Raw genomic sequence first — 19,455 nt, forward strand, 5'->3', positions numbered from 1 at the left:
CTAATTTCCAGTCTAAACCTCCCCTGGCGCAGCTTAAGCCCATTTCCTCTTGTCCTATCGCTAGCTACTTGGGAGAAGAGACCAACACCCACCTCACTACAACCTCCTTTCAGGTAGTTGTAGAGAGCGATAAGGTCTCCCCTCAGCCTCCTCTTCTCCAGGCTAAACAACCCCAGTTCCCTCAGCCGCTCCTCATAAGGCCTGTGCTTTGCCAGTTTATTGCCAAACTACTTGGATAGGCTGAATGAAAAGAAGGGCATGACTTATTATTCAAATTCCTATAGGTTTGGAGGCTTATGTTATCTACTTTTATATAAAACACATTGCATAGGCAAGCAGTACAAGTTCTCTGTATGTTGCTTCCTGCTGCTGGGCTTTCAAAAGAAATTACTTATACAGTGGAAAGATAGTAATGACTTTTTCTGCCATTCAGCAACTAGTCTGCCTGCTTTCCATCGCTTCTTGCATCCATCCAACACCATAAAGATCTCCACTGATAGTGTCAGTTTTATTGCCTTTGTTACATTAAATTTTTTGGTGGCATTATCAGGCCTCCAGGAACTAGGTAAAAGCTAATATCTCCTTTAATCCCATCCTGTAGAAAGCCTTGAAATACTATTAGTCTGTCCAGATGCTACATGCTAACAAAAAAATCAGCCAGACTGCTTCCTTCAGTCACTTAAGACCACAAGACCTAATTTTGAAGCTAACAGGAAAAAGTTCCTGAAGGTTCAGTCAAATGAGAAAGGGTTTTGCTTAAGCAAGGGCAAAAATGCCACAGATAGAGTTGTTCCGCATAAAAATTGCAAAAAATACTTATGGTGTTAATGATTTAGCTACATGAGTTAAACTGATTGTCTTGAAGGACTCTCCTATCTTTATAGTAGATTTATTTATCATAATATAACTGTATTTGTGTACAGGTTAACATTTTCCCCTGAAACTGCACAGACTAAACTGAATATTTTGACTCCTATAAGTATAACAAAAATACGGGCTTAAACAATGTTGTTAAAATTGCTACTCGTAACATTGCGAACTCATACCTTTTTTCCCTATAAGGCTAACTACAAAGCAGACTGGAAAAAAACCATTGCCAAAGGATATGATCTGAAACCAGATGCCATTCCGATTATTGCTGCTAAAGCTTCTCGAAATATTGCAAGTGATGTAAGTATGATTTACCTGAAGCGGAATACATACATCTACTGCGTTACAGTTCTCTGTAGCATGTTATGCTATAGAGCATCTGCTATATACGTATAATGGTATAGAGACACTTAGCTCCAAGAATTGAAACGCTGATGATACTGTGACATAACAAGCGAATTCAGATGTTTACATGAACCTCTGAAAAAACCTGTTTCTTTGGAAATGCATTTTAACTTGTGTGAGTGCTGGTGAGCTGGGGCTGTTTGTTGTATGTGCTTCAAGTATTCACCAACTTATTAAATAAGTTCCTGTGTTATAATTTACCTATGCTGTATTCTTAATTGCTGGAGACCTGTACTTCTACTTGTCTGGCATTCGTGAGCTGTGCAGAAATGCGGCTGTTTTCAGGCAGCTATGTCAACTGGCAACAGTAAAGCTTGGTGTGCCGTCTGACACAAGCTGTGAAAGGAGATTTGGAACACGGAAATAAATTCACTAACTTTAGCAAAAGGCTGCAAATGACTTCCATTCCCCACTTAAACATGCCTCCCCCTAGTAGCTGAATATTGGGATATCCAGTTGTTTGGTAGTCTTGGGCTTTTCAATAATATGTTATTATGCTGGTCTTTCAATTAAAAGCTGAATGTTACTGGGAGTTGCAAGTCTATGGCAGTAAAATGTAATATGGCAGAGGCAATGGCGAGGGAGGGCATGTAAGTGCATATCTAGATTTAGATCTATACCGGGGGTCAAGACAAGCTGAGAAATCCGGCAATCCTCTTCTTTTTTTGACCTAAATAATCCTGTGCTGTCTGAAAAACAATTTATGAGTTTATAAAATGAACTGCAGTTGTTAAAATACTGAGTTTCAAAGTATTAAAATTGTCAAAAGTATGTTTTCTCTCTCCAAAGTGGCTAAGGCTTTCTTTTTGTTTGTCCCTAGTACAAGTACAAGGAATCATATGAGAAAGGAAAAGGCAAACAGGTTGGATACCGTAGCCTGCAGGATGATCCTAAACTTGTTCATTACATGAAGGTGGCCAAAATGCAGTCAGATCGTGAATACAAGAAGGATTACGAAGTCACCAAGACCAAGTATCATACTCCTTTGGATATGTTCAGCGTGATGGCTGCCAAGAAAGCCCAGGAAGCAGTTACAAACGCTGGCTATAAACAGTCAATTCACAATTATACACTCTTGCCTGATTCTGTGAATCTGGAGCTATCAAGAAATGCGATGCAGCTACAGAGTGATGTATGTAATGATTAATCAGCTTGGTTTTTTCTTCTCAGAATGACTGTGTTACACTATTAACCTTTTAAGGCTAAAAAATGAAATATATTGGATTAACATTTAAATGTCTGGTCTGGAACCCTGTATTTTCCAAAGATTATCAGAATTATGTGTAGCTGATAAATTCTAGGGAACTTACCTAGCAAGTAACAACTTTCTTTGTATCTCTACATATTTGGCTAATTCTCAGCACATGAACATATTTTTCCAATTCGTGTATTTTTGTAGTTGGATTTGCAATTACAATGTGTTATTTCTATTGTCAGAGATCACAGGTTATGTACAGAGTCTAAATTCTGACTATATTTTATTTAAGTTTACTGAAAATATGCATTATGTATGTTTGTATTATACCTAGGCATTTGAGATTTATTTATTTTGCTCACTTTTCCTTCCTGCCTTTATCCTCCAACAGATGTGTATGCCATGCATGATAAGGATTCATAAAAAAGCATTGTAGTTTCTGTTAAGCTTTGTGACTCATTTCCATCTTTTTTCACTAGTATAACTTCAGGGTCTGCTTTTTTATCCAGAAAGTATTTAGTTTAATCTGCATTATTTAACAGTTGTGTGACAAATTTGAAATCCCCCAAAACGTTAATAATCTGATTGAAAGTATTCTTCAGATTCTATGCATTGTTTGGAGAGGATAATGTTCATGTTCCCATTGGCCAACAGATAGAGGATCTGACCTTTAGACACTGTTCTTTTCAAATACTGAAATTTTCATCTCAAGTATTTTGCTTCCCCATTGTATTTTTACCTAGCCTTGCTGAGTTGGCTGAGCTCGCTTGGTTGTCTAACTCAGGATGTTTGCAAGAAGTGTGGTACTTAAGGACAAATTTTGCCCTGTATACCCATGCTATGACAGTATGTGGTCTTTTTCTTGGACTCTGATATTATCCCTGTTAACCTCTAACGCTGCAGTTCAGGAACAGGTTTATTTTCACAGCATTTTTGTACCTTTTTCTATTCTAAAAGCCATGTTATAAAGTATGATTTAATAAGAATGGTGTCTATTCAAGACTGTGCAGAACCAGGCCATTAAGCAGAAGTTGCTGAAACAATTTCTCTGAATTAATTCTACTGCGAACTGAGTCTATTAACAAACAAGAGTGTAATTTTAAAACGTTATTATATTTTTGTCAGATTTTCATATTTAGCACTCAAAATTTGTTCTAAGGCCTGTGCGTTTGGTTTGTAGTATGAGTTCTACACATTGGTTTAGTGCAAAGAATTTCTTTATCCTTAACAGAACAATAGTTGTTAGTGTTATGCTAAGAATTTGGAAAACAATAGCAGTTTTCCTTCAAAAATGAGTGACCAGAAGTTTTAAGGCCTTACTTGTTTTCCTGTGTACGGGCATTCTAATTTTCCTTGGCTCACTGTGTTTTTCCTTGTTTATTTTTTAAAAGAATGTGTACAAAGCAGACTTTAATAACTGGTTGAGAGGAGTTGGCTGGATACCAATTCAGTCACTGGATGTAGAAAAGGCCAAAAAAGCTACAGAGATTCTCAGTGAAAAGAAGTATCGCCAGCACCCAGACAAGCTGAAGTATTCTATTACGATGGATGCAATGGAACAAGTGCTAGCTAAGCAAAATGCCAAGACCATGAATAAGGTGAGAATTTGTTCAGATGATCATGACTGAGCCAGAGATTAGGTCTTTTTCTTGCAAAATTGTGGGACAGGTGCATTCCCACTGAAGTCATTAGAATTTCAAATGGGTATAGTGGTTTGCTTGGTTAAGACACAACACTAAGAGATGATGGAAGCCTCAGACTGTATTCATAATTAAGGGATTTTCATTTTCTGCTTATAAAGATTAAAAATTTCTCATTTGTGTATGTGATTAAAGATGTCTTGTCCAGACTAATAGTGCTTTGTACAGTTTTGTACAAGTTTCCTTGAAAAGTGGAGTTCTTTAAATTTGTCCCTAGTTACCTGGGACACCACAGATCCTTATTCCATGTTTGCCATGGAAAGAGGGTGTGTGGAAAAAAAAAAAAACCCAAAAAAACCTTCGCATTAAAGCAGGGAAGAATGCAGAGTGAAATTTTTCAGTTTCAATATTTATTAGTTATCAAAACATACTTTGCAAATGTCTCAAAGTACTAAAGAAAGAGGAGGAATATAATCATAGAATCCTAGAATCGTTTAGGTTGGAAAAGACCTTTAAGATCATCCAGTCCAACCATTAACCTAACATTACTAAGTCTCGGCAGTTATATTTGTGAAGATTACGTGTAGTGCTTATGGAACCTTACTGTAAAGTATTATTTATTGCAAATGAGCAAACCAAAAGTAAGCTCTTATTTTATGAGTACAATGCCTTTTCAATGCTAAATATTACTTTGTAATTGCAGAGGCTCTACACCGATAAATGGAACAAAGAGAAGACCAGCATTCATGTTATGCCAGATACTCCAGAAATTCTGCAGTCTAGAGTGAACCAGATCACAATGAGTAATGTGAGTTACCAGGCCCACAGTGGGCATTCGATGTCTGTTGCATAGATCAAAAATTGGCGTAATTTTTGTGTCATTTTTTTAAAACATGTAAATTCAGATGTAGGGCACTTCAGTAGTTCTGCCTTCATAATAGGGTACCTGTTCTCTTTTACATTTTAACTTAGAAACTTTACAAAGCTGGATGGGAGGAAGACAAGAAGAAAGGTTATGACATGCAGCCAGACGCTATTCCAATAAAAGCAGCCAAAGCCTCCAGAGACATTGCAAGTGATGTAAGTTTGATTGTGTGATCGTACTCAGAGTAGCTACAAAGACAGACAGAATGTTTTCCAAGTGCTCTGTTACACGCAAATGTGGTTTTTTTTCAAGCATCTTGAGTTGTCTAGGTTTCAATTACATGCTTGATGGCATAAACCTTTGCAGTACTTGCTCTCTAGTGGAATAACACTGAATTGTGCTTTTTTGCTTTTTGTTCAGCAAGCTGCTGAGCTTCATGTTCCTGTCGTTCAGTGGGCTATTTTGTAAGACTGAGTGTGTTTAAATGACTAAACCTGAGATCTTGTAATGAAAAAGAACAAATATTTTCTGTGTTTTCAGAGATAACATTGAGCTTAAGAGTGCACTTTTTTGATTTAAGTTTTTGCTGTTCTTTCTCTTTCCTGCTGTCAGTATAAATACAAACTGGCCTACGAAAAAGAGAAAGGAAAACATATTGGGTTCCGCAGCCTTGAAGACGACCCCAAGCTGGTGCACTTCATGCAGGTGGCTAAGATGCAATCTGATCGTGAATACAAAAAAGATTATGAGAAAGCAAAGACTAATTTCCATACTCCAGTTGACATGGTCAGTGTTGTGGCAGCCAAGAAAGCACAGGAAGTGGCTACAAATGTGAACTACAAAAACTTGATCCATACCTACAATGTTTTGCCTGATGCTATGAGTCTTGAATTAGCCAAAAACATGATGCAGATACAAAGTGATGTAAGTGAGAGACTCTTCACCTTTGCATTACAATGATGATTACTTTATGAAAGTATACTGTAAGATAAATAGTACTATTTTCTTAGTGAAATTAGTTGTTATGTACTAAAATGTAGTAAATTAAATGAGACCTTCAGCAATGATAGCCATTGTATTTTTCTAAGACTCTGAAATATTAAATTATACCTATTGCTTAAGAATTTGGGCTCAGAGATAAGCAATTTTATGTATAAAGTAAAATGGATATTTACTGCTTACATGTCCCATCAGGCTCTTCAGGGGCAATACTTGTGTGCAGGCCAAGATGGGAAAAACTTCACTTTTCATTAATAGTTTTATCTTGTACTTCCAAAAAGATATCTTTTCAGAAGAAGGGGAAACCAGCAAAGTGGCTATATTCTCAGATTTTCTGGGATGTTTAACCTCTAGAGAAGAGGGCCTTTCTTTTCTCCGTATAGTGATTCAAGATAATCTTCCTCTTAAAGAGAGCCTTAGCATGTAATCTCATGCAAGCAATCTATATACATCATAAGGAGGATCTACCGCTGTATAAAAGGCAGAGTAATAAAAGACAGCACTGTAACAAATGTGTTTCTAAATAAACCTTGAATACATATTGATAGTTTGCCTATTTTTAGAGTAAGTGCATTCAAAATCTAAGTCATTAAACACAGAAAGAAGTGTCACGATTTACAGACTTTTTCATGCATCTGATTATTTTCTCTTCTTTCTGCTTCCAGAATCAATACAGAGCAGAATATGATGAAAGTATGAAGGGTGTTGGATGGATGCCACTGGGCTCCATGGAAGCTGAGAAGAACAAAAAAGCGATGGAAATCGTTAGTGAAAAGAAGTATCGCCAGCATCCAGACAAGTTGAAGTATTCTGTTCCTATGGATTCCATGAACATGGTCTTAGCTTTAAACAATGCTAAAATCATGGATGAGGTAAGAAAGTGTTCATCGAAACTCATTTAAGTTTGCAGCAGTAAGAAATGAACTATACCTGATGTAACAGTCAATCTTACTGTATGCATAGCTTTGGAAATTGTCAGTTTTGGCAGCTAATGAATATGCTTGACTGTAATTGTATTTCATCTTAATAGACCTTTAATATACCTGAAAGCAAAGCATGACCCTAATATTTCTAAGAAATATGTATAAAGACAGACCTGGAGGTCACATTTTATTAATAAATATTTAATTTAATTACATTTTTAATTTAATTTACATTTAATTGAATTAATAAATAAGAATTAATTACCCAAGGTAACTGATTGTAGACTTTTAGCAGTTTAAATCTAGGGGCTAAAAATACTGGAGTAATCCCTTTTGGAAATAGAACTTAGGCTTTTAAATGTATGGTCCTTTTCATCTGATGCCTATTACATTAATATGGAATTGCTGCATGATGTGAATGCTTTTATAATGAGATATTAATTTTCTGATTCTCCTGCTGAACTGATGTAATCTACTGATGTTCTTTAGAAATGTCTAGAGTTCATGTGCATTGTAGTTACAGGGACCATCGGAATCTTATGTGCACTTCCATTAGCTCCGTTTCCACTAAGTAAAGCTCTATTGCCTCTCTCAACTGATACTTATTTTCCAGGAGGTAAACTAATAATCTTCCACGTCTAACAATTTTTTTGGTATACCTTCTGACTTGGCCTTTAGTTGTGGGTTGACCCCAACAGGGGTCTAAGCACCACACAGCCACTCACTCACATCCTCCCCTCCTCCCCGGTGGGATGGGAGAAGAGGAAAGGCAGAGTAAAAGCAAAAAAACTTGTGGGTCAGGATAAAAAATGTTTAATAAGCAAAGAAGAAGTGGAAGAAGAGAGAAAGAAAACAAAACAAGTGATGCAAAAGCAATCACTCGCCACCTCCCACAGGTAGACTGATGGCCAGCCAGCTCCCAAGCAAAAGATGTGCAACCTCCCTAAACCCCCTCCTCTCCCTCTTTATTTGCTGAGCATGATGTTACATGGCATGGAACATGTCTTTGGCTGGCTGGGTTCATCTGCCTGCTTATGTGCCCTCCCAACCTCTTGCACACCACCCAGTCTATTCACTGCGAGGGCAGAGTGAGAAACAGAGAAAGCCTTGATACTGTGCAAACCCTGTGCAGCAACAGCTGAAACGTTAGTGTGTTATCATCGTTTTAGTCACAAATCGAAAACACAGCACTGTGTGAGCTGCTGTGAAGAGGATTGACTCTGTCCCAGCCAGACCCAGTACATTTTGAAACCTATTGTTTTCTGCTGTTCAGTGTGCTTGAATACACTGCTGGGCAAGCTGGGCAAGAGGCAAGCAATAAAATGCTCTAGCAAGGTCGATATTTCTTCCACTCTTATGTCAGCCTCACACAATTAACTTCATGAGAGCTATTCCTGATTCACGCTGCTTCTAAGTGCTAAAAATAAAAAGACAAATGTTCCTACCGTGTTAGTAGTTGCATCATTGTAAAGAAAATTTATATTTCAAATAGGAAATATTCTTTTAAATTGTTTTATTTAATTTTTTGGTCATGTTGACATTTCTTTTTTTTATCCTTCCAGCACAAGTACAAACAAGCATGGGAAGAAGACAAAAAGAAAGTTCACATCACACCAGATATTCCACAGATTGCATTAGCAAAAGTTAATGCATTTAATTTAAGTGATGTGAGTACTGTTTGTAAGACTATGATGTTGCTCTTATTTTTTTTATTAGGAATAAGTGAGATGATGGCATACAAAAGTCTCCCTAATTCTCACTTCGCAAATCTGTAGTAATTCCAGAAAAAGCTATCAATTTTCCTTTTCCCCACTTCCTTCCTGAAAAATAAATACCAAAAGTTGCCAAGAAAAAGCCATAATGTTTATAGTCAGATTATGAAGTGTTCATGTAGGGCATTACAATATAATAGTTACTAACAAAATAGTAGAGTTTGAGTACTATCTATGTTTGTTACTGTATTTATTATTTCATTTCCCCATGCACAAAGTTTTGTACTGGGTTCGAAATTCATTCTTGCAGACTGAACCTATTCCTTCAGTAACAGGTGATGTTATAGACAGTTTTTCAGTAGCCAGTTGTTGAATCTGCATATGCTAGGTAAAGCACTGTTTGTGACTGTGCTCATCTTTAATGTGCACAGAAATAGACATATTTATCACATTTTTTTAAAGCCCATATCCTTGTAGATGTAACTTTTCACCAGTATTTGTGCATGTGGGAAATAGATTCAATTTCTCATCCTTTGTTATAGGTTATTGTTACTAATTATAGCACAGTCCAGCTGCACTGATGTATGAATACTAGGACTGGAGTTAATTTTGAAGGAGTATTCATCTCTCTGTGTGCCTGAGTGCCTTAAACACCTCTTCAAGGAGTGTTAAACATATGAATAGTCTGTATTTCAAGTTATCATATAAAATGAATAGAGTTTTGTTTAAGTAAGTGTGGTGTGTTTTGCTTTTTTAAAGGATGTTTCTCTTTCTTTTCACAGAAAATGTACAGACTTTCATTTGAAGAATCTAGGAAGAAAGGGTATGATCTCAGAGCTGATGCTATCCCTATTAAAGCTGCCAAAGCTTCTAGGGATATTGCTAGTGACGTAAGTGCTTGAAAGAAAAGACGATCCATTTCAGATATTGTAAAGCATTAATTTCTTGACACAATTCAATTTTATATGCCAATTATATGTAGTCTCTTTATTGTCTTGCTTGTAAATAATTCTTATATTCGATATATATTCTAATACATTTTCTAACAGGGTTAAAGAACAATTTATTGGAAAGGTAAGGAGATATATGAGGCACTCTTAGAAAAAAATTAAGCCAGTTCATTCCTCAGTGTGATGGTGCTTGGATAGTTTATACATGTATGTTGTATATTTGTAGTTTAGACAGAATGTTCAGAGACCATTTTTAGAAATATTTGAGAAGAACAGACACAAACTTAAATTAGTTTTACTGCTGCAGTACAGTTATCTTTATTCCTTTGGTGAAAGTCCCATTAAATTTCTTGGTGCAGAGAATACAAGCTTCTGGCATCAGGACCATTCGGAAATCCTTTGTGTATCAGTGATGAGGGATTTGCTGTGGCAGGGGCAAATCCAGCCTGAGAGAGGGCTGAAGTTAGGGCCTAAGGACAGGTTATTTAGCCCACCTTTTTTTTTTTTTTTTGGACAGCATAGGGGATGTTGCTGCCACTGTAAAGTCAATTTGCAGAATAAACTATTGTAAGGAAATTTCATTTATTAAGAAAGTGTTTTAAATATCCTCCTTTTAGAAGGGAAGATAGACATTTGCTTTAGAGTGCACCCTAAGAGTAGGTGGACAAAGCCACCACCTCTATATGCTTTGTGATGTTTTCTTAACAATGTAAAAATCTTATTTTAATCTAAGTTTTGGAGTTTTTTTCCTTACAAGATAGATATTGCTAATTAAACAAATGAAGTAGAATTAAAGTCTCTGTCTCTGTTCTCTTTACAGTATAAATACAAATTAGGTTATGAACAAGACAAGGGAAAACTTGTAGGCTTCCGCAGCCTTCAGGATGATCCCAAACTTGTCCATTATATGCAAGTGGCGAAGATGCAGTCTGATCGTGAATATAAGAAAGCTTATGAGTCGAGCAAGACACATTACCAAACGCCTTCTGATACACTCAGCATCGTGGCAGCTAAGGAGGCGCAAGATCGTGTAACCAATACTAACTACAAACGACTGATTCACCATTATATGCTTCTACCAGATGCAATGAGTTTGGAACTGTACAGAAACATGAATCAGATACAAAGTGACGTAAGTTTCTGTTTTCCTTCTGTCCTTCACAGCTGTGACTTTTTTTCCTGTTTTTTTCATTATGGCTGTGTTCTGGAAACAACAGAGTTACTTTCCATGAGCCATTTGTAAATTGTAAACTTTCCTTTTGTGTTCTGTTTGGCAGAATGAGTACAAGCAGGATTACAATGAGTGGTTCAAGGGTATCGGTTGGAGTCCTGCTGGTTCCCTGGATGTGGAGAAATCTAAGAAAGCCACAGAAATTGCGAGTGATCAGAAATACCGCCAGCACCCCAGCATGTTCCCCTTTACCAAACAGAATGACTCCATGGACATGGTCCTTGCAAAGCAGAATGCAAATATAATGAACAAAGTGAGTATTTATGGGGAAAATTAGGCAGGCATTCACATATAATCCATTTCAATAAACAGTCTGTAAGTCTCTGTCACCACCTTTATGTAGCAGTGTTTCCCTAGGTAAAACAACTGTCACTTAGAGGTTCCTCTTTTTTTTTTTTCTTAATGAAACACTCAGTTATTGATAAATAGCATTGGTTAAATAAATCTTTTCTCATTTTTCTCATTGCTACCTCTCCAACCTCAATTCTTCTCATTCTTGTCTAGAAATTAATGGCCCTGAAAATCTTGATAGTTGGACTTCATTAGTCTGGATCCTAATTCAGCTGATTCTGGATTAGGTCATCACATAGTAAAATAAATCTAAGTCAGCACCTTTGTCTCTTTACCCATCCATATCCAAAGTGAGCAAATGGAAAGGTGAAAGCCATCCTTTGTCATTTATATTAACACATCTGATGTCACTTTTTTCAATAGCATGCTTATACTCAGGCTTGGGAGAAGGATAAAATTCAGGTTCATGTGATGCCGGATACACCAGATATTCTACAGGCAAAACAAAACAAGGCGAACTACAGTCAGGTAAAGTTTTTTAATACTTCCTATTACATTTTAAATTAATATCTACTTTCTTCAAATTTAAAGGTGCCTCCGATTTCAAAATAAGTAATTAATATATGTAAGTTAGAAGCGGAATGGGGGATTTAGAACAGAGGCAAGAATTTTTATGTGAGTAATATTTTCAGAGTAGCAATAAGTACTGTCTTCAGGCTAGCAAAGTAACAGCCTAAATTACACTATAATGTATGGAAAATATAAGTCATATTTTTGAAATCTAGATATGCATAGTCCATACTCTGTGCTTACCATAGAAATCAATCATGTTGAAAGTTCTTTACTATAAAATTACAAGTTCATTGTGTGTATTTTTAACTTAGCGTATGGGAAAATAAATACATGTAGTGATTCTAACTCTTCTGTCAGCTTTCAAATATGACAAAGTGACAGTTGTGCCAGTATAAAATACTTAGGTTTTGCTTTGCGTGATTCTTCAGCAGCAAATCTTTGACTTGCAAATGCTGGTACTTAAAATCAACTGCACACAAACCGAATTGGCTATTAAATGGCTATATTACTGCCTTATTAATTAAAATTTTGTTAAGCCAATTGGAAAGTTTTAAGTTATCCCAGATGTATGTATTTCAAATTCCCCAGATATGTTTCAAATCCCCAAGATAAGCTATAGTAGGAAGCTGCTGCAGTAAAGAAAGACTGTTTAATCACTAGCCTAAGACCTGGAAGATCTGCGTTCCTTGCTTATTGGTTTCCCACTTTTCAGCTCCCATTCTAGCAGCCCTCCTCTTGTAACTGAAGCCTGTGAGGTGACCAGAATTTGGTAATATGGATCATTAGCATATCTAAATAGAAGGTGACATACGTATTACTAAGACTTTTTAATTAGTATTGTTTTCAATTTTAGAAACTATACAAGCTTGGCTGGGAGGAAATGATAAAGAAAGGCTATGACCTCACACCTGAAGCCATTTCAGTGAAAGCTGCCAAAGCTTCAAGGGACATTGCAAGTGACGTAAGCAACATTTCATGAATATATGAATCAGATGGCACGGGAGGACCATTCTTATAGCCATGCAGTCTTCCTCTCCAGGGACTCTGTTTATTCCCAGGGAGAGCATTCACTGACATCAAGGGGCTACTAAGCCTTTACATGCGGTGCCATAACAAGTTGCTCATTTCATTGGTAATAAGAAACATTGAATTGAGTGAATATATTGATATTTTGCTTATATATTTTACCACTGTCTGTTTCTTACTGCAATTTCAATAACGTAACCTTTATAATTTTAGTACAAGTACAAAGAAGGTTACCGGAAGCAGCAGGGACATCACATTGGATTCCGCAGCTTACAGGATGATCCTAAGATGTTGTGGTCTATGCAAGTAGCTAAGATGCAGAGTGAGAGGGAGTACAAGAAAGATTTTGAAAAGTGGAAGACAAAGTTTAATATGCCCGTGGACATGTTAGGCTTCCTTCTGGCTAAGAAGTGCCAGGAATTGGTTAGCGATATAGACTACAAACATATGCTACACCGCTGGACTTGTCTGCCAGACCAGAATGATGTCACCCAGGCAAAGAGGGTCTACGAACTACAGAGTGATGTAAGCTTCCTCTGGATTTAATTAATTTTTTTTTTTGTAAGATATTTACTGCTTATTGAAAAGTATCTTTAATAACTCCCTTTTGATGTCAGTATAGATCTGATTGAAGCTAAAATACCAGTTAGTCATTTAATATGGTTTACTAAATGAACAGGGAAATAATCTACTGTGGTTTTGATTTTTATTTTTCCTTAACAGAATCTGTATAAGTCAGATCTACAATGGCTCAGAGGCCTTGGATGGAGTCCTCTGGGATCTTTGGAATCTGAAAAGAACAAGAAAGCTTCTGAAATACTGAGTGAAAAGAAGTACCGGCAGCACCCAGATACCATTAAGTTCACCAGTATCCCAGATGCCATGGATATCGTTTTAGCAAAATCTAATGCCAAAAACAGAAGTGATGTAAGTTACCTCTAGAGACAGAACATGTGATTCAATAAATGAATATGTTAGTATACATTTGTTAAAAAGATCTCCATATCAGAACATGTGCTTAAAATATACAAATACCAGATGTTTACGATCAGTTCCTTACTGCTCAGTTTTCAAGAAGTACTACACCTTGTTCAGAAGATTAAGGTCTTTAGTGCTGTATAACTTATTCAGTAATAACTGCACATAAGACCCTTTAGTATGTTGTATGTAAATGTATTATCATAATGCTGTTTCCTTGATATTTCATGGATGTAAAGAAGAAGAAAAGGTGGTATTTCAGTAAGAAGTTGTTGTATTATTTGATTTTAATATCTTGCGTTGTTTACATCGCTCATGCTTGCATAGTACATCTTTGCTTTGCTATTGTAGAGAAAAGGTAAACTGAATTTACTGCTATGCATGAGAGCCTTTTATCAGACAGGGTATTTCTGTTTATGTCTCTTTACAGATACTGTACAGAGAAGCCTGGGACAAGGACAAGACTCAGGTTCACATTATGCCTGATACTCCTGAAATTTTGCTGGCTAAATCAAACTTAATTAACACAAGTGATGTAAGTGTGTCTCCACAATATTTGGAATTTGGAATTACCCATTGTGGCTTTAGTTTAAAATGCAGGAGAGTAATTCTGCAATTCTAACAGCTGTAAGCACACCTGTGATCTTTTCCTGTGAAAATTGTTATGCACTGGGAAGCCCAAGTGGAATTGCTAAAATATAAAGTGGAAGTGGAGTTGCTAGAATATAAAAAATACCAAGAAAATATTCAACACAAGTTAGCAGTTTTCTCTTTCATCCCTACTGATCATATTACATTGTAGAAATATTCAGTACTTTTTTGTAAGCCTGTCATTCTTGTTAAAATGTCTCATTATATTGAATTGCCTCTTCAGAATTACATAGGATTATGTAATTCTACATAAAATTCCTGCTTATAATGGAAGAAATATAAACTAAAGAAATGTTAGCAGCTCTATCATAAGAACTCAAGAAGACAAAAATGATTGCAATTGAAATTGGCTGTAGAGAATTATGGGGTTGTATTACTCACCTCTGTAGAAGACTCTATGAATCATTCAGATTAATATGTTAACTAAAAGAAAATTTTGATCTTGAATGAGTTGATCAGAAAACATACATATAGTAATTTTTAAATATTTTATATCATTAGTTACAAAATGCACATTATTAAAAGCAAGCTATGGAATTTAATTTGATGAATGAAACTCTGTTTGGAATCTCCTACTTTATTTTCAATAATCAGGTGAGGAAAGTTTTAGTATTGAAAAACTCTCTAGAGAGCTTTATTTGCAATAATTACTTTGAATCCTTCTCCAACAGAAACATTACAAGTTAGGATATGAAGAGCTGAAGAGGAAAGGCTACGATCTTCCTCCTGATGCTATACCCCTCAAGTCAGCAAAGGCATCCAGAGACATAGCTAGTGAAGTAAGTCTTACAGAGTGAAAATAATAGTGGGGCATAGAGCTGGTACACACGTTTGGATAAAGATGTTTTCTATTTAAAAGGAGAAGAGGTCTAAAATTTTAACACTCTTATATTGCTGCCCTTGCCAGAGGTTGTATAATTCTTAATGGTGTAAAGTTAGTTAAACTAAATACAATGATTTACAATGAGATAATATATAACTATTAAAAAATCAGTTAATATCTTCTAGACACACAACAAAACCACCAAAAATGTTGGAAAAATACTAAAAAAAATTATATATATATATATTACATATGCTACTTTTGACAGCTATATTAACAACAGAGAAATTTAAACTGCAGCTTGAAAAGAGGAGATAATTGTTGTTTCTCCATTCAATTAGTACCAATACAAAACTGCATACCGAAAGCAACTTGGCCACCACATAGGGGCCCGCAACATAGAGGATGATCCGAAGATGATGTGGTCGATGCACGTAGCCAAGATCCAGAGTGACAGGGAGTACAAGAAAGCCTTTGAGAAGACAAAGACACACTTCAGTAGCCCGGTGGACATGCTGGGCATCGTGTTGGCCAAGAAATGTCAGGAGTTGGTCAGCGACATTGATTACAAGCACACTCTGCATCGGTGGACCTGTCTGCCAGACCAGAACGATGTTGTACAAGCCAGGAAAGTGTACGACCTTCAGAGTGATGTAAGTTATTCTTTAGTGGCTGTGTGACAACCAGAGGTGTCTGTTGTGTTCTTTTCCTTTGTTGGAGAAGGTCCAGGTGGGGAGCATGAGTCTATGCTGATTCTGTGGGACTGAGTGTGTGTTGTGGCCATACTGTGTTGGTGAGAGTTGGTGTTGTGATGGGGCAGTGGTGCAGTTTGTGTGGGGTGTAACTTTGTGGTCGCAGAAGAGTCCTGTCTTGCCTTGATCATTTTGTGGGGAGGGTTGCTGCAGGTGGCTAGAGTTGTGTATGGCAGGGGAAGGGCAACGGAGTCACGTATTATCTTTTGGAGGACCGACAGTGGGCAAAGGCAAGCCATGTGTGCAGTGGAGAATGGTATAAAGAGCATTAGGTGATGAGGTACAAGGCTCCACGTGTGCTTTTGCCAACTGGAGAGCACTGAGGTTTGGTTGGTAGGAGGAGGGGTTGCGTGGAGTAAGGAGGCTGCTGATCTGCTTTGTGTCCTTGCGTGTCCTTTCAGAATGTGTACAAGTCCGACCTTCTGTGGCTGAGGGGCACTGGGTGGTCCCCAAGTGGTTCGCTGGACGATGAGAAGAATAAGAGGGCGAGCATGATCCTGAGTGAGAAGAACTATCGTCAGCACCCAGACACCATCAAATTCACAAGCATTCCTGACTCAATGCCTATGGTTCTGGCAAAGCACAACTCTGAAATTATGGACCATGTGAGATTTCTTTGTGTGTGCAAGCTGAAGGAAATGAGCGGCTGCCTTTCCCTGGGCTTTGGGCTCTCTCCTTCCAGGGCCTGTTTTTTGCGGGGGTGGGTTATTGCATGCTCTTGCATCAGGGACGTGTGTTCCTTGTTTTAGACCAAATTCCATTTTGTGTGGTTGGAGCAGTGATTGGGTGCAGTGTGGAAAAGAAAAGTGTGAAGCGTTGGAAAGTTTTGGTGTGAGAAAAGGCATTCCTGAGTCAGTGCAAAGTAGAGGCCCCTTGCTTCAGTTTGCTGCGCTATGTTGCTGTCTGAGCTTGTTGGCCTGTACTTGCGTGATCTTATTTCCCGTTGTATTAATTTTTTCAGCGCTCGTACACATCGGCCTGGGAGAAAGATAAAACCAGCGTTCACATTATGCCGGATACCCCTGGTATTTTGCTAGCCCAGCAGAACCAGTTGAACTTGAGTGAGGTGGGTGTTTGAGCCAGGCTTAAGTGTCCAGTGCTGGGCAGTGCTGTGGCCCGTGAAGCAGTGTTGCTTGAGGGGCGTGCTTGTTTTTCCTTCAGAAACTGTACAAGCTTGCGATGGAGGAAGAGAAGAAGAAGGGCTACGACATGCGGGCAGATGCCATTCCCATCAAGGCTGCTAAAGCTTCCAGAGACATTGCAAGTGATGTAAGTACACAGGAGCCCTTGGTGGCAGAGCGTATCGGGCAGTTTCCAGGTGCTTGAGGTTGAAGCCCAACGTTAGCCGAATGGAGGCAAGAACGCTCTCACCTGCCCTTACCATTCAGGTGGCCCGTAAACGTGTTGGTTCTGGAGGGTCTGCCTGTAGCTGTCCCTGCATGTTATGGGTGTGTGGTGTTGTGAGGGAATGTGTAGACAGTGTGGAGAGGGTGAGTGTGGGAGCTGGGTGATGGACATGATGCAAAGCCGCGTGCCTCGTGGGCTTGTGGCAGCATGTCCTTGTGCAACAGATGGGATTTTGAGGTGGTGTGCTGCGCTGCGTGCTGCCAGTCTGCACGCCCCTGATGTTGCAGCTGCACAGCCGAGCTGGACATGAGGAAACAAAACCCAAACCAAGTTTTGTGCTAAGCCCTGGGCATTGATTGTTTCTGTCTGGATTGGGGGCAGGTGCAGTCACTGTAGGCCTGTCATTCCTGTGCCCCAGAGTATCTTTTCAGGGCTTAGCTCTGCAATTTACTCTCTCATGCGAGATTCTGTGGTTCAGGTTTGTTCCCTTACTGTAGGGAGATCAATCTCTCGTCAGTCTTACTTGACATTTCAGTAAGAGGCGAGGGAAAAAGTGTGGTGTTGGCCCTTGACACTTCCCAAGCTTAGTGGCTGTAGGCCTGCGGCTGCGGACACACACCGGGCTGGGAGAATACGAGTCCTGAGCACTGTGCAGGAGAGCATGGAGCAGTGGTGTGTGTCAGCTGCTGTGGGCTGTGTGGGTGAGTGCAGTCAGGGCTGTGCAGGTGAGGCCCAGGTTGCCTGCTGGAGCAGTCCGGTGGTTTTTGCCAAGTTTTGCATCCCAGCTGCTGAGCTGGCCTCTCTGTGCAGATGCTTAGGTTGTGCAGAGACCCTGTCTGCTGGCATGCATCGCTGCTGGTGCCCAAGCTAGCTTGGTTGGAGTTGCCGTCTGAGCCTCCATGTGCTTCCCGTGGCCCAGAGTAGGCGTGGGGTGGGATGGAAGTGTAGGACACAGTAGGGCTGTGCTGCGCGTGGCGATCTTGCCAGGCTCCATTAGCAAAGTGCTCGTTCATAGATGCTGCTGCAGAGTCGTGTCAGGAGGGAGAAGAGCCGGTCAGGAACTTACTGAGCTTCTTTAACCCTGCAGTACAGGTATAAAGAAGGCTATCGCAAGCAGCTTGGCCACCACATAGGTGCCCGCAACATAGAGGATGATCCGAAGATGATATGGTCAATGCATGTAGCCAAGATCCAGAGTGACAGGGAGTACAAGAAAGCCTTTGAGAAGACAAAGACACACTTCAGTAGCCCGGTGGACATGCTGGGCATCGTGTTGGCCAAGAAATGTCAGGAGTTGGTCAGCGACATTGATTACAAGCACACTCTGCATCGGTGGACCTGTCTGCCAGACCAGAACGATGTTGTACAAGCCAGGAAAGTGTACGACCTTCAGAGTGATGTAAGTTATTCTTTAGTGGCTGTGTGACAACCAGAGGTGTCTGTTGTGTTCTTTTCCTTTGTTGGAGAAGGTCCAGGTGGGGAGCATGAGTCTATGCTGATTCTGTGGGACTGAGACTGTGTTGTGGCTGTACAATCTTGCAGCATCACAGAATTATAGAACCATAGAATGCTTTGGGCTGGAAGGGACCTTGAAGACCATCTAGTTCCAACCCCCTGCCATGGTCAGAGATACCTTCCACTGGACCAGGTTGCTCAAAGCCCCATCCAACCTGGCCTTGAACACTTCCACTGATGGTGCATCCACAACTTACCTGGACAACGTGTTCGACTGTCTCACCACCCTCACAGTATAGAATTTCTTCCTAATATCTAATCTAAATCTACCCTCTGTCAGTTTAAAACCATTGCCACTGTGTTTGTATTGAAAGGACATTTTCAGTTTCAAGTTTTCTCATCCAGGACCTTTTGTTTTCTAATTTTACAGTTCATGAGAGATCTCAGCATTCCAGCTTTCTTTTTGCTGAGATTTTGTACAGAATGGCCTGGGATGCAGTTTTTGTGGGGTCATAGTTTGAGGTCACAGAGGAGTCCTGTCTTGCCTTGATCATTTTGTGGGGAGGGTTGCTGCAGGTGGCTAGAGTTGTGTATGGCAGGGGAAGGGCAACGGAGTCACGTATTATCTTTTGGAGGACCGACAGTGGGCAAAGGCAAGCCATGTGTGCAGTGGAGAATGGTATAAAGAGCATTAGGTGATGAGGTACAAGGCTCCACGTGTGCTTCTGCCAACTGGAGAGCGCTAAATGGGTCAGGTCTCTCTCAGGGA

The 19,455-nt window shown here is 39.1% G+C and overlaps 1 protein-coding gene across 1 annotated transcript in view; it reads left to right on the forward strand.

Annotated features, from left to right (window-relative positions):
* The window catches only part of NEB (nebulin), a 125,448-nt gene that overhangs the window by 22,402 nt on the left and 83,591 nt on the right, over positions 1 to 19,455 (forward strand). The window contains exons 25-46 of the mRNA XM_075711405.1: positions 1,063 to 1,170; positions 2,096 to 2,407; positions 3,862 to 4,068; positions 4,814 to 4,918; positions 5,083 to 5,190; positions 5,588 to 5,899; positions 6,640 to 6,846; positions 8,460 to 8,564; positions 9,392 to 9,499; positions 10,380 to 10,691; positions 10,837 to 11,043; positions 11,505 to 11,609; positions 12,508 to 12,615; positions 12,894 to 13,205; positions 13,404 to 13,607; positions 14,089 to 14,193; positions 14,981 to 15,088; positions 15,474 to 15,785; positions 16,286 to 16,489; positions 16,846 to 16,950; positions 17,046 to 17,153; positions 18,319 to 18,630. Of these exons, the coding sequence (XP_075567520.1) occupies positions 1,063 to 1,170; positions 2,096 to 2,407; positions 3,862 to 4,068; positions 4,814 to 4,918; positions 5,083 to 5,190; positions 5,588 to 5,899; positions 6,640 to 6,846; positions 8,460 to 8,564; positions 9,392 to 9,499; positions 10,380 to 10,691; positions 10,837 to 11,043; positions 11,505 to 11,609; positions 12,508 to 12,615; positions 12,894 to 13,205; positions 13,404 to 13,607; positions 14,089 to 14,193; positions 14,981 to 15,088; positions 15,474 to 15,785; positions 16,286 to 16,489; positions 16,846 to 16,950; positions 17,046 to 17,153; positions 18,319 to 18,630 (4,074 nt within the window). The remainder of the gene's footprint in view (positions 1 to 1,062; positions 1,171 to 2,095; positions 2,408 to 3,861; positions 4,069 to 4,813; positions 4,919 to 5,082; positions 5,191 to 5,587; positions 5,900 to 6,639; positions 6,847 to 8,459; positions 8,565 to 9,391; positions 9,500 to 10,379; positions 10,692 to 10,836; positions 11,044 to 11,504; positions 11,610 to 12,507; positions 12,616 to 12,893; positions 13,206 to 13,403; positions 13,608 to 14,088; positions 14,194 to 14,980; positions 15,089 to 15,473; positions 15,786 to 16,285; positions 16,490 to 16,845; positions 16,951 to 17,045; positions 17,154 to 18,318; positions 18,631 to 19,455) is intronic.

This window comes from Pelecanus crispus, chromosome 5, assembly GCF_030463565.1.
Source record: "Pelecanus crispus isolate bPelCri1 chromosome 5, bPelCri1.pri, whole genome shotgun sequence".
In the NCBI taxonomy this organism is placed as follows: Eukaryota; Metazoa; Chordata; class Aves; order Pelecaniformes; family Pelecanidae; genus Pelecanus; species Pelecanus crispus.